The sequence below is a fragment of the Somniosus microcephalus genome, unplaced genomic scaffold, assembly GCF_052327205.1.
Source record: "Somniosus microcephalus isolate GS21.2 unplaced genomic scaffold, FLI_Smic_1.0 unresolved_chr5, whole genome shotgun sequence".
Taxonomy (NCBI): Eukaryota; Metazoa; Chordata; class Chondrichthyes; order Squaliformes; family Somniosidae; genus Somniosus; species Somniosus microcephalus.
In genome coordinates, this window is record NW_028225183.1 from 13,339,543 (window position 1) to 13,354,779 (window position 15,237).

At 45.7% G+C, this 15,237-nt stretch overlaps 1 protein-coding gene across 1 annotated transcript; it reads right to left on the reverse strand.

Annotated features, from left to right (window-relative positions):
* Nucleotides 1-7,558: 7,558 nt before the first annotated feature.
* LOC147087552 (putative G protein-coupled receptor 139) lies at nucleotides 7,559-14,292 on the reverse strand. Its single transcript, XM_085977763.1, has 2 exons — nucleotides 14,247-14,292; nucleotides 7,559-8,796 (listed from the first exon to the last, which is right to left on the reverse strand). Exons 1-2 carry the CDS (start codon nucleotides 14,290-14,292, stop codon nucleotides 7,892-7,894), a joined length of 951 nt encoding a protein of 316 aa, XP_085833889.1. The 3' UTR covers nucleotides 7,559-7,891.
* Nucleotides 14,293-15,237: the final 945 nt, after the last annotated feature.

A 15,237-nucleotide genomic window follows, 5' to 3' on the forward strand; every position in this document is an offset into this window, starting at 1 on the left:
TAGCTAACCCCAGATCTATGAAGTTACCATCAGACCCCGAATCCACCAGGGCCTTAAGATCATGTTGTTGATTGCCCCAGAAAAGGGAGGATGCCAGCAAAACCCTAGAAACAGTGGTGTCGGAAGGGATGGTTACGCTCGTCTCAGGTCCCTCCGTCCTGGCCGAGCCCTGGCTGTTCCCACCAACTCTGGACAGGAAGAGCGAAAGTGGCCAGTTTCCCCACAATAGAGGCAAGATCCCTCTCTCATTCGGCAATCACGTTCGGGCTGCGAGAGGCGGGTTACTCCCACCCGCATGGGCTCCTCTGGATCGGTCAAAGATGGACTCGGGATGGCTCGAAGGTTCTCAGATGGCTTCGAAGCAGGAAAGGCTCTGGTCTCTGGAAGCGGGGTGCAAAAGGAGTGGCGTTCTCTTCGCCTCTCACGGAGACGATTATCCACACGAATGGAGATATCAAAGGGAGACTCCAAATCACTCACCGGATCTCTGGATGCCAGTTTGTCCTTGATCTCATCCGTGAGACCGTGTCAAAAAGTAGCGATGAGCGCCTCCGAATCCCATTGGCTCTCTGCAGCGAGAGTGCGAAACTCAATTGCGTAGTCCGCAACGCTACGAACCCCCTGGCGAAGCCGAAGCAGTTTGTTAGATGCCTCTCTCCCACTGACAGGGTGATCAAAAACCCTTCTCATTTCTTCCGAGAAAAGTTGGTAGTTTGAACATGCCAGAGTTTGCTGTTCCCAGACGGCCGTAGCCCAGGTAAGTGCCTTGACGGTGAGTAGCGAAATGATGTAGGCCACTCGGGAACAGTCACTGGGAAATAATGGACCCTGCAGTTGGAAAGCCAGGGAACACTGGGTTAGGAAACCTCGACATCCTCCTGGATTACCATCGTAGCGCTCGGTTGCAGGTAATCGGGGTTCTTTCAGAGGGAAAGGCGCAACCGTAGGAGCGGGTAACGGTGCTGGAGCAGCTTGGATCACCTGATTCTGGTTCTGGCTCCGATGGAAAGCAATGACGAGGGCCTCCAGCTGATTCTGGCTTCGGGAGAATGCCGTGGCGAGGCACCACAGTTCGCTCAAGATCAGTTGTAGTTGTTCAGAAATTTGTCTTAGCCATTGGTCCTTCTCTGCTGGGTCCATGTTTTGGCTCAGTCTTGCTGTAAGGACCGGAACTCGGTGGACCCAACTGCAGTAAGGCAAACTGAGATGAAGGTTAGGTTGTAAAACAAAGGTAGACTTTACTTGACATAAACAAAATAACAACAGCACAGAATACAAGCCAGCAGGCCAGCAAGAGGTATCACCAGGCAGTGCAACTCAAGACTGAGCAATGAACATAAAGTGAACACCACTTAAATAGTAGGCATCTAACAATGCACAGGTGAATACAATAATGAATAAAGAAGGACACAATTATGAGAGTTCATGGAGCCCCCTGGTGGCGAGGCGAAGCAGAATCTGGGTCATTCCTTACAGTATGTCTTTTCTTAAGCATGGACACCAAAACTGTATGCAGTATTCCAGGTGCGGTCTCACCAATATCTTGTACAACTGCAGCAATACCTCCCTGTTTTTATATTCCATCCCCTAGCAATAAAAGCCAACATTCCATTGGCCTTCTTGATCACTTGCTGCACCTGCATACTAACTTTTTGAGTTTCGTGCACCAGGACCCCCAGATCCCTTTGTACTACAGTACTTTCCAGTTTCTTGCCATTAAGATAATAACTTGCTCTATGATATTTCCTGACAAAGTGCATAACCTCACACTTTCCAGAATTTGTCTATCGCCCCAGTTATTGCCCTCTTTAGGCGCTAATTCCTGTTGCATCCAACCCAATTTCTAGGCGCTAGTCCTGACGATGTGCAAAGTTTGGCGCCAGGCGCAATTTAGCGCCACCTAGTGCGATATTGGGTCATTGCGCCCCTGAAGTTGATTGTGGCGCTAAATCAAGCGCTGCACGAGGCTCCTAAGGTGCTAACCCGGCGGCGCAACCCAAATTTGCGGCGATGGTGCGCAGTGCAGGTGCTGTCAATAATCACTTTCCCCCAGACACAGTGGCGCCGGACAGCTATTAAGGGGGCGGCTCAATTTGCCACTGGCACAGAGGATAGCCCTTGTTCCCAAGAAGCCAGCCTCCTGTGTGAGTCAGGGCCTCAAAAAGGTCTGCTGCCGAAGTCTGGCGCAGGATGAAGGCGTCATGGCTGCTGCCTGGGAACTGCGCATTCACTGCGAGGATCAACTGCCAGTGGTCATAGACCAGCTGCACATTCAAGGAATGGAACCCCTTGCGGCTGCGGAACTCCTCCGAATTGAATGCAGGTGCCCGCAAAGCCACGTGCGTGCAGTCAATGGCACCCTGCACCATGGAGAAGTCTGCTATTGCAGCGAAGCCCTCTGCGCGCTCCCACTGCTTGTCCGGTGTCATTTTGAAGGAGATGTAATGCCGCCTCCTTTTAAACAGGACATCAGTCACTTGACGGATGTAGCAATGCACCACAAACTGTGAGTTGCTGGCTATGTCCCCAGATGCAGCCTGAAAAGCGCCGCTCACGTAGAAGTTCAAGGCAACAGTCATCTTCACAGCCACCGACAGAGATGTCCTGCACCTTATCTGAGGCTGCAGTTCTGCCTGAAGCAGGTCGCACAGCACATTCACAACCTCCTTTCTAAATCGCAACCTTCTGAAACACTGCTCTTCCAACATGTTCATGTAGGAAAACTGCTGTCGGAAAACACTGCCAGCGTAAAATCTGGTGTGGCGACGTCTGTTGGCCCTCTTCCGTCTGGCCATGCCTGCCCCTCTCTCCCTGCGTCTCTGTGCCCTTTCCAGATGATTCAGCAGCAGGACGCTCCCCTCCAATGCAGCCCCCATAATAAGTGCGCACAGGAAGTTTTCCCGTTGTAAATGCACACCAACAGCAAGGTGATGGTCAGAAGGCTGAAGTTCCTCTGCCTGCGCGGACTCAGTGGTGAAAAGGCTCTCTGTGTGCAGCTCAGCAACTCTCTGTTGCTCTCGAAGAAGTTGTGCTCCAAAAATGGCTGCCGCTTTTAAACCACACCAGTCCACTTTAAATAACGCACCCCCAGGCTGAGAGCGACTGGGTAAGGCTTCAGGTAAGCTGTCACTGTAAGCGCCAGGCCCTATGGAGTGGAGCGCCACTGAATTTCTGTTCTGGGGTGCCCAAAAGGCGTTGCACACTCAAATGACGCTATAGTCTGCCTGTGCCCGTGAGCGGGCGCTTAGATTTAGCACCGGCGCTAAATGGATACACAATATGGGGCGAGGCACTAAGCTCCTTGCGCCCAGCCGGAACTTGGCTAGCGCCCCATTTTTGGCCTCTTTAGGCGTTAATCCTCGTGTGGGAATCTCGAACTTGGGTGCATCTCTTCAGGATAAGGGGGTCACCCATTTAAATTTCATTTGACAAATGTCTGCCTATTTCTCTAGTCTGCCTAGTCCTTCCAATGCGCACTACCCTCCAGTGTGAAGAATAACCATTCACCACTACTCTTTGCTTTCTGTTCCTTAATCAATTTTGTATCCATGCAGCCTGTTCCCAAGTTTATCCTCAATTTTTCTAAACAGTCTATTATGTGGTATTTTATCCATTGCTTCATGGAAGTCCATATACACAACATCAACCGCACTACCCTCATCAACCTTTACCGTGTCTTCATCAAATACCTCAATGAACTTAGTGAAACACGGCTTGGCTTTAAAAAATCCCTGCTGTCTTTCATTTATTGACCCATATTTTCCCAAATGCCAATGCGTTTTGTCACTGATTAATGCCTCTAAATCTTACCCACCACTAACGTTAGGCTACATGGACTGCAATTACTATGTTTATCACTCTCCCCTTTTTGAAACATGTGTGTAACAATTGCAATCCTCCAATGCTCTAGCACCACTCCCATATCCAAGGAAGATTGGAAGCTTGTGGCCAAAGTCTGCACAAGTTTCACCTTTACTTCCCTCAGAAACATAGGATGCATCCTATCTAGACCGGGTGACTTTGCTACTTTGAGCACTGCCAACCTTGTAATTGTCTTCTCTTAATATATTTTATCGGATCCCATTTCTCTACTACCTCCTCCAGCACTGTGACATTGTCAGCATCCTCTTCTGTAGTGAAAACAAAAGCATGCCCTCTTTTTTAACCCTAACCGGCCAACCCTGCTTTTCACTACCCTTTTACTATCTATATGTTTATAAAATGATTTTGGGTCTGCTTTTATGTTAGCCGCTAATTTATTTTCATAAACTCTCTTTTACCCCCCGTTCTCCTGTCTACTTTTAGTATACTGCTTGGTTCTAGATTGAATTATGAAGCTGCCGTTTAGCATAAACTTCGTTCTTTCTGTTTCATTTTAATGTTTATATCTCTAGTCATCCAGATGAGCTCGAGCTTTGGATGCTATTTTTTTCTATTTTTGTGAATGGGATCATTGACTGAAATAATCTGTTACACACTCTACTGATGTTTCTCCCTGGTGTTGTAATTTTTACATATGTCAATACACACATACACACAAATATAGTTATGGATTAATCTATCAATCTGTGTCTCCTTGTTTCAATTAGGAAGACGATTGTCCAAACCCGAAATAATTACCCTTATTCTTTCTGACCTGTTGTATATTTCCAGCAGTTTTGGGGTTTTATTTCACGTTAACTTTCTTTTGTTTGTTGTTATAGTCCAGTTTATTAAAACACCGGAAAGGTAAGAGTACATTACGATTTATTACAGAATACAGCAGGTCACTGGGAATGTTACACTTTGTACAGATCAGCTGGTAAACCTACTGCAGTAAGTGATGGACAGGGTCAGCTTAGCAGGCTGGGTGATTTCATTATGCAGCTTCCAGGCATCACCTTTAGAACTGTCAAAATTAAACCCAACAGTGTATTATCCCAGAACATACATTAACTGGCCCGCCTGCTTCACCTGCTGCTGTTCTGCTGCTCTGCACTCCCACACTCCAGGCTGATTACAATGAGAGTTTGAAAAGTATTATCTAGTGTTTTATGTGTTTTAATCTCACTCCTGTCTCTACCGACCTGTTTGTATTTGTGTCTGTCTGTCTTTCATCGTCTCTGTCTCTCTGTTGTATAACTGTTAATCTCAGTCTGCTTCTCTCTCATTTTTCAATGTTCTTTTAATTTCTGTCTATCGCTTTCTCATTTCTCTTTTTATGGCAGCCTTTGCTTTCTCTTTCCCTCTCTCTATCTCACTCTGTATATCTATGCTGCTGCATGTCTTCATAGAATCTTATTGCATAGAAGTCGGCCGTTCGGCCCATACTGCCTCTGCCGGCCCTGTGAAGAACTCTCCAATTGTCCCACTCCTCGATAGCAAAATACTGCAGATGCTGGAAATCCGAAACAACAACAGAAAATGCTGGAACAATTCACCAGGTCAGGCAACATCCGTGGAGAGAAATTTGAGTTGATGTTTCGGGTCGAAACCCTTCTTCAAAACTGAAAGAAAATAAAATAGACCGAAGGCAGGGCTGCGATCAGACAATAGAAGTAAAAGTGACAATAAAAGGTATTTGAAACCAGATGAGATGGTAATAGGCTGAGATTAGGTGTGAAGTCTACTGGCAGGATAAGAGATAGCTGCCAGGTGGTTGAGGGAAACAAAAGGAAAGGGGGGGGAGGAAAGGATGACCCAAAACAAAGGGGTGGAAAAAATTTTAAGTAAAAAAGTAATAGGGGCCGAGGTAATGACCTGAAATTGTTGAACTCGATATTGAGTCCGGAAGGCTGCCAAGTGCCTAATTGGAAGATGAGGAGCTCTTCCTCGAGTTTACATTGAGCTTCCGTGGAACAATACAAGAGGCCAAGGACGGTGAGGTCCGAGTGGGAATGGAGCGGTGAATTAAAATGACAGGCGACCGGAAGCTCGGGGTCACCCTTACAGACTGAACGGAGGTGTTCCGCAAAGCAGTCACCCAATATGGGTTTGGTCTCCCCAATGTAGAGGAGACCACATCGTGAGCAGCGAATACAGTATACTAGACTGCAAGAAGTACAAGTAAATCGCTGTTTCACCTGAAAGGGGTGTTTGGGGCCCTGGACAGTGGGAAGGGGGGAGGTATAGGGGCTGGTGTTACATCTCCTACGCTTGCACGGGAAGGTGCCAGGCAAAGGGGAAGGGCTGTTTGGGGTGGTAGTGGGGTGGACCAGGGTGTCTCGGAGGGAGCGTTCCCTATGGAATGCTTAAGGGGGAGGGGAGGGGAAGATGCTTTTGGAGGTGGGATCATTTTGGAGGCAGCGGAAATCACTACAAGCCCACTGACTCCCAAAGCTACTTGGACTACACTTCCTCCCACCCCGCCTCCTGTAAGGACTCTATTCCATTCTTCCAGTTTCTCTGAATTTCTAGCCCTGATAGTTTTGTCAAACGAGATTTCCCTTTCATAAAACCGTGTGGAAGCTGCCTTATCACATTTTAATTTTCCAAGTGCCCTGTTACAACGTCCTTAATACCAGATTCTAGCAATTTCCCTATTATTGATGTCAGGCTAACTGGCCTTAAGATCCTTGTTTTCCGTCTCTCCTTTTGTTACAGTTTGGTTACATTTGCTACCTTCCAATCCTCGAGCATCTTTCTAGAACCTAGGGATTTCTGGAACATCAAAACCAATGCATCAACTAACTCTGCAGCCTCCCATTTTTAAACCCAAGGATATAAGCCTCCAGGTCCAGAAGTTTTGTCATCTTTTAGTCCCATTAATTTCTCTATTACCTTTCATTTACTAATATTAATTACTTTAAATACCTCACCCTCGTTAGACCCTTTGTTCCCCACAATTACCTTTGTGTTTTTGTGTCTTCTACTGTGAAGGCAGAAACAACATATTTGTTTAAAATATCTCTCTTTGTAATTTCCCCTGCGTGTCTGTTTGATTCCTGTATAACTTTCCCTCTGCCTCTCAGTTTATTTCTCCATGTGTCTAAAAATTTAACTCAACTTTCTCTTTCTCACAAATTCCCTCTTTCTCTTAATCTGTGTTATACGTTTTTTGTTCTTTAATATACACATGTGCCTTTCCTGTTGATGGTGTTCCCACTTGTATTTTTTTCTAATTCAATTTTTCTCTTTCTATTTTTCTCCAGCTCATCTTTTACCGGTTTCTCTCTCTGCCTTCTCAGTCTTTCTACCCATTAATTTCTCACTCTCTCCCTCCTTTGGTATATTTCGTTTTCTCTCTTTTCTCTCTCTATCCATTTCACCATCAGCAGCTCATACTCTTTTCTTCTTTACATAGTTCGATTGGTCTCTTTCTTTAACTTGTTTTCTCTGCCACTCTACGCTCTGTGATCACTTTCACTTTCTGTTTCTCTAAATTTCCTTTCTGCCTCTCTCTTCGCTTCATAGTCCTGATCTCTGTTTCTCTCTCTGCTTGCGAATCTCACTATCTCTCATTTCCAGTTGCTTCCTGCCTCTATCTGTGTGTTCATCTCTCTAAGTAACTCTCTCTCTCTCACTGTATTTGCCGTCCTCTATCTATCGCTCTATCAATCTATGTCTTTCTGTCTCTCCGTTTATGTGGAGTGCTCCCAATCTGAGCAGGCCCACAGCAGCGACTGTGATTGGTGGGTTTGCCCATTGTGCTGCCGGTGCAGGGCGGGCCATTTACCAGAAGTCCCGCTGAGCTCTTTAGTGCCGCCTTTTAGAGCAACAATTCAGGTGACGTCTGCAGGTCACCTGACCTATTGTCGCCTCAATATGTCAGATCATCAATACAATGTAATATCACATTTAAGATAATGTCTGGGCGCTCTGCTGCTAATGTAAAGTTATATTTCTGCCCAGTGTGAAATGGGGTAAATGGGGGATGAAATGGGATTGTGTTCTAGTGCTTGAAAGCCTTCAGCTATGACTTAACTAATTTAATAATTAGATTGAGTGGGTATTTCACTGCATTCCTCAGCTCCTCTCTAAATTTAGTCTGGGTCACAGCGTAAATACACGTGTTGGTGCAGGAACTCAGAAGCTGCAGCATTGTTGCTGTGTGTTCTGTGATATAATGAGGGTCAGTGGTGGAGTAATAAAGCCGAATATCTGCAATTCGCGCATAAAGTTTATAGAAAACCAGGACCACCCATAACAATATAAAACTGCCAGATAAACTGAAGAGTAAAACGATGGATTTCCTTCGATTCTCCATCTCTGGGTCCTTGTGATTCTCTCCATCGCTGCGGCCCCGCAGTCGCCTGCGGACTCTACTGGCCGCTAAAATACGTCTGACCGTCAGAGCATTGAGCAGCAAAATCAGAAAGAACGGGACACAAGGGGTTAAAATCAGGTGAAACAACTCATAGACTCCCCATAATGGGGAAGTAAAGAAGCTCAGTTTAGGGTTACAACCCCAGGGAACATCATCAATTATATGCTTAGGTTCATATGCAAAGTACCAGGGGACAGACTCTAAACAGCCCAGCACACTCACTGTTCCGATAACCACAGCCGCCGTTTTCTCGGTGCAATATTTTGTTTTCAGCTGCTCACAACAAATGGCCACAAATCGATCAAAGGTGAAAGCGACTGTGAGCCACACAGAAACCACCGTGGACGCAGAAATCAGGAGGTAAATGAGACTACACACGGAAGTAATGTGCAGGAATATATCTGGGAAATAGATCTGACCAATCCAACTCAATATGGGATCAGAGATGACGACCAGGAGATCGGCCACGGCCATTCCCACCAGGTAGCGAGTGATGCATTTGGTGAGACCGCACTTTCCTCGGGACAGGATCACAATCGCCACCAGGTTAACTGTAAGAGAGAGAAAAGGGAAGCGGATAAGTTACTGATCAGACCTGGAGCCAAAGCAGCAGTTTGACGGGCTCTGGGTGAACATTCCAGCTTTGTTGCTGCATCGAGCGGTGGATACCGGTTCATTGACCTGGGCAGCGCTTTCGGGCAGTGAAATGTTTCTAAACATGATTATCGATAATACATTGGGAAATCGATGCAGAAAGTGAATAAAGTGAGGGCCGGATCCACTGGAAGGGTCGAGTCAAGGGTAGAGTGCTGGTGGGGAAGGGAGAAGGGATTTTACAGATCCGGAATCCAAAGTGTTAAATCCGGTTTTTGGGCTCCTGACTGAAAGCCTGGAAGGTGCGGGGACAGAGGGAGGTGCTGCTGATCTGTTGCTCTTGATTAACAGAGCCGACAGGGGCTGGCACATTACGGTAAAGGCCGAGAGGTGCTGAGTTTGAGGCTTCGGATCGGATTGAAAGAGGCAGCTGGAGGGCGAGCCAGTGAGTGAGAGTGGGAGGGAGACAAGGAAAAGGACATGTGGGAGTTGGAGGGGAGTCAGGGGCTGAAGGTTTAGGAAAGCGGATAATCTGAAACAATGGAAGAGGAGACAGAAGATTCACTGCCAGGGAAGGAGAGGATGTGATTCGCAGGGAGAGTGCAGCAGAGTGTTAGAGGAAATCTAATACATAGATCGAAGTAACACAACTCAATTCATACATTCTCCCATTAATATATGTGATTAATGATGTCACATACTAACTCGTTGGAGACATAATGTGTTCTATAAATTTACTTAGCATATTCAATTAAAATGACACTAAAAATGTAATAATTTAACCAGCCTCGCTTTTAGTTAATTATGATCAAGCCGAGTTTTTAAAATGGAGTATCCTCATGACGATCAACAAATGCCTGATTCTATTTTTCAATACCAATCAATTATATTTTCATTTATACAGTTAATAAGCTTGAGCACAATAGCAAAATAGTACGAATGCGGGAAATCTGAAAAAGCAACAGAAATGCTGGAAACACTCAGTTCTGATGACCTGTTATCGACCTGAAATGTTAACTCTGCATCTCTCTCTACGATGCTGCCTGAACTGCTGTGTGTTTCCAGAATAAGTTTCAGCTGTTCATTCCGATTAATTATTCACACTGCTGTCGCTGTCTCTCTCCCTTCATTCTACCCGGCGTTTTCCTTCTAAGTCTGTTTGTTGATTGCTCCACTCTATCTCCCTGCAATATCTCTGCTGTCTCTCTCAATGCCCCTTTTCAAATCCGAATTAATCCTACATCTTGCGCCTGAATTCTGTTCAACATTCCCATGTTCAATGATCTTATTCTCTGAGTCAGTTTGTTCAATGTTGTAGACTCCGTGAATAGTTTAATATTTCTGCAGATCACCGAAGTCTCCACTTGTTCGCCTTCACCTCATCTGTAATGCCTGCAATAAACAGAACCTAATGTCTCTTCCAGATAGACCCGGCAATAATTGATGCCCCTTCTCCTGTAATTATAAAGTACAACGTTAGATGGCGCGATTGTTGAATTAACAAAACGCCAACACCACCACTGCTCCTTATAATCTCCATGATCAATAGAAGTGCTCCTGCTTCCAACAGATACATTGCAAACTGACACAGCATAACCCCAAAACATTAAATTTTACAATGAAGTCCAACGACAGTCAGTGAATCCATCCGCATTGAAGCAGCGAAGGAGATGTTAAAGAGTGAGGAGCAAACTCAGTTCAGTCGCCAGACCTCTGAAACGGCGTCAGATACAGACACTGCAAAATAATATTACACAACAGTGAAAGACATTACATACATTGAAATCCCAGTTAAACAGAACCATGTAATTGTGGGGAGGACATTACACCGCCTCCTTGGAACACTGAGACCGTGAGCTGCCTCATTATCAATCACTGGAAACACATTCATGAAAAAAATATTTCAGGACAGATTACTTCCACATCGTGAAACTGTGAACTACTTCTGATGGTCTGATTCCTGCTTTTAGCTCTGTCTCCAATACAGGCAGTGCAGAAAATAAACCTGGAACACTACCAGGGCTGGGTAAACAAATATCATTATGGATATAACGCAGCTATTACAAGACTTCAGAAAAATTGTACAATCCCTCATTCAACTGATGGAGCAGAACAGGTGATCGTGTAACACATGCTTCTAGAAATCAATGGCCAAGTCCAGCAGCACAGTTGCCACAGATTTAACCATAACGAGCAAGGATAACGGCTCACCAGAAACTCCAACGGCTGCAATAACAGGATAGTAAATGTCTTCTATCTGATAGACTACTGGATATCCCATTTCTGTGAGAAGGGGTGACTTTTGTGGGAGTGGAACCCACAGTTCTGGCAGGCACTCTGAGCTGATACTATGCAATGGGCCCTGATTTATACAGGAGATAAGTCTCCACTGACACTTTTATACCCCTGATCATTGCTATTAGTTACAGACACATGAACAAATACGTTACATCAAGACCTATGAGTCTGAAGTAAATAATGTGGTGGATGAATCACAAACAATTCAAAGTCAAGGGCATTATCCTCATCAGACCTCGCTGGGGAATGAGGCTGAAAGCTGTGCTCATTCAGGACTGACCCAACAAAAGGGGCGGCTCCATTTACAGTTATCATGTAATTGTATTGACCATGTTCACTCCTACTGATTCATTTATAAATGTTACTTATTTCTCCGCAGTTTATAAAGAATCCAGATACACAAACAGGCCCCTTTCAAGCTGTCCCTGTAGATTCACAATTAATAGTTTGATGTATCAGTCCCTAGCACAAGGACAGTTAAAGATGATGTTCACTATTGAAGCCTAGAAATTACTGTGCGTGATATTAGGGGACGGAAAGTGAACGTGCCTCATTGACATTCCTATCTCCGCTATTTTACTGCAGATGTTTACCATTTATTCTACATGGGTTAACAGATCCCATAAAGTTAGAACAGTGCCACCTCCTGACTACATTCCTCCAATTCTCTCCTGGCCAGCCATCCAACCTGTACCTTTTATCAATGCCAACCAGTCCTAAATTCTGCTGTCAGTGTCCAGCACTGCCCAAGTCCCACTCGCCCATTGCTCTCGGTCTCACTGAGCTCCAGTGTCTCCCAGAAACTCCACCTCGAAGGTTTACATTTAAAATTCTGATCTTGGAGTTTAAATCCTCCATGGCCTCACCCCTCACCAATTCCACCCTCTCATCCTACCCTGCAGTTAACCCACCCGTGGTCTTGGATACCTCTGCCTCTGGCTTCTTTTGGTGGGACTGCCTCTCTCGGTTCCAGTCTTACCAAACTGACCATAGCCAGAGCATCTCCAGCAACGTCTTAACTTTCCATACCAGCAGCGTTAACTCTCGAGTCTCTGAACTTTCCATTCTTGCCCCGCCTCTTCCTCATCTACATGCTGCCTTTTGTGACATAAGCTACAGACATGGGGTCAGCGTCCACATGTCTGCTGACAAGGCCCAGCTCCAGCTCTCCACCATCTCTGTCTACACTCCACTACCTCTGTGTTATCAGACTGCAACAGTCTGTTTTGCATGAGCTGCGATTTGCTCCTACACGGTGAAGACCGACCCTCCACTATTAGCCCCACCACAATCTGCTAACCCTTTTCAACGATTCCATTCCCCCTCCTGGCTGTTGTCTCAGGCTGAATATGTAACCTCTGACCCCTATTTGTCCTGTGCTATGCTACCGAGCTCGTATCCTCTCAATCACAAGAGACACCTAATTCCGCCCCCATAATAACGCTGGCCTCTGCCCCTGCCTCAGCCCATCGGCATTAAAACCATCAATCAGGAGTTTATCAGCTCCAGACTCTCCGTCCTCTCCTCCAATCTGTCTCCTTTTCATTCCTCGGACACTGGCCTCTCTTTGGTAGGGCTTGACTTGCTGGTTTCCATGATTATCTATCTGTTTGGAAACAGGGAATAGAGAGATGTAACGACACAGAAGGGGGTCCTTTGGACCATCGAGCCCATACCGGCCCTCTGCACAGCAATCGAGTCAATCCCATTCCCCCGCTCTATCCCCGTAGCCCTGGTACTTTATTTCTCTCAAATGCCGATGCAGTCTCCCCTTGAAAATATTGTGTATCTCCGCTTCCATCACTTTTGTCGGCAGCGAGTTCCAGGACCTCAACACTTGCTGCGAAAAAAGGTTTTTCCTCAAATCCCCGCTGTAACTCTTGCCCAAAACCTTAAGTCTGTGTCCCCTAGTCCCTGTACCATTAACTACTGGGAACAGCCTATGCCCGACTAGCCTATCCATACCCGTCATATTATTGTACACTTCTATCAAATCACCCCTCCACCTCCTTTGCACAAATGAAAACAAATCCAACTGCTGCAACCTGTCCTTGTAGCTAAGATGCCCCATCGCTGGAATCTTTTTGGTATATCTCCTCAGCGCCCGCTCAAGTCCCTTCACATCCTTCCTAAGTGTGGTGACCAGGACTGGATGCAATACTCAAGTTGTGGCCTAACTATCAATTTATAAAGTTTCAGCATAACATCTCTACTATTGTACTCAATGTCCCTATTTATGAAGCCCTACATCCCATATAAGATACCATATCTCCAGCAATGGTTTCTCTCACAATCATCTCCGGCCCACAGCACCGTTCCCTATGATGCCACCCAGGTATCTGTCGTCCCCGTCTCTTGTTCCTCCTCTACATGATTCTTCCATATATATGGGATCTGCTTTTATATGTAAGTTGTCAGTACAAGTTTTAACACTCCATTCACTCTCTAGAGCCCGCTACCTGTGTTGTCAGACTACTTGTCCCACATTCTATTTGGATGAGCCACAATTTTCTCCAATCAAACATTGGCAAGACTAAAGGCCTCATCTTAGCCCCAGCCACATTCCACTTTTGATCAATAGTCCAAATCAACTTATCGATGTTCCTTGTAATTCAAGTTACTTGTGCAGCTGTGTCTATTAAAGACTCTGAACCATATCAATATCTGCTTCTTTCCTGATTAGAACTCGGCCCTTATTGTCAATATCCCGACTGGTATGATTTTATATTCTCTAATACGAAACCACAGACTGTCAATATTGTTGGCTTGAGTGAAGTGACTTCTTCTGTGCAGTGTCTTGTCTCCATTTCCTATTTATTCGAGGTTTTGTGTTTAATTCTCCACATTGCCCATTCATTGCCCTAAAATTGATTTCCTCCATTACAATCAGACCCACTATGTTGCAGGACCAGTTTGTGAGGTTCTAAGAAATTTAAGGTATTTGTTATGGCCGAGCTATTTCGTGATGCCCTGCTCTCATATTGCAGTGAAGTGCTTGCCAGGGACATCACATGAATGCAGCCGTTTGGCAAGTGTCTCGGAACAGAAACCAAATTGGAACAATTGGAATGGTGCAAAAATCGAACTTTTTCAGGCCAGACAAACTCACCTGTAGTCGGCGGGTTTCGAAACCCCATCAGCGATTTCTGATTCATCGCCTTACTGCTCACCTTAGATGGCTGCTGCTTTTGGCTGCAATTTCGGTGCCTGCGATCCAAATGCTTTGGTGCACCAGCCAGTTGGGGATCTGTGGAGAATTCAACTTTCATTGCTCAGCTTATCTGGGCAGCGATTCCAAGTTCAGCGACATTATTTATTCGTTGATGGGCTGTGGGCTTCGCTGGAAAGGCCAGCATTTATTGCCCATCCCTAATTACTCTTGAGAAGTTGGTGGTGAACTGCAGTCGGCGTGGTGAATTTACTCCCACTGTGCTGTTATGGAGGGAGTTCCAAGATTTTACCCAGCAATGATGAAGGAATGGTGATATACTTCCCTGTCAGGGTGGTGCGTAACTTGGATGGGAACTTGTGGGTGATGATGTTCCCATGCACATGCTGCACTTCTCCTTCCTGGTGGTAGAGGTCCCGGGTTTGGGCAGTGCTGTCGAAGAAGCCTTGGCGATTTGCTGCGGTTCATGTTGTAGATGGTGCACACTGCAGCCACTTTACGCCGGTGGTGGAGGGAGGAAATATTTAATGTGGTGGATGGGTGCTGGTCAAGCGAGCTGCTTTGTCCTGGATGGTGACAAATTTCTTGAGTTTTGTTTTAGTTGCAGTCATCCAGGCAAGTGAAAACTATTTCATCACACTCCTTACTTGTGCCTTGTAGATCATGGAAAGGCATTGGTGATTCAGGAGGTGAGACGCTCGCCACAGAATACCCAGCATCTGAAATACTCTTGTGGCTTCAAACTTATGAGGCTGCTCCAATAATGCTTCAAGACAATGGTAACCTGCAGGATGAAAACGCTAGGGCTTAGGCGATGGTCATACCATTGAAAATGAAGGGTGCTGTTTATAATCACTTCTTGGAGATAGTCATTGCCTGGCACTTATGTGGTGTGAATGTTACTTGCCACTTATCAAGCCAAGCTACGAAG

Coding starts and splice junctions, on each gene's coding strand:
- LOC147087552 (XM_085977763.1), bottom strand. CDS start 14,292: ATGAATCAGAAATCGCTGATGGGGTTTCGAAACCCGCCGACTACAG. Junction 8,797..14,246: donor TCGAAACCCGCCGACTACAG/GTGAGTTTGTCT, acceptor TCTCTCTTACAG/TTAACCTGGTGGCGATTGTG.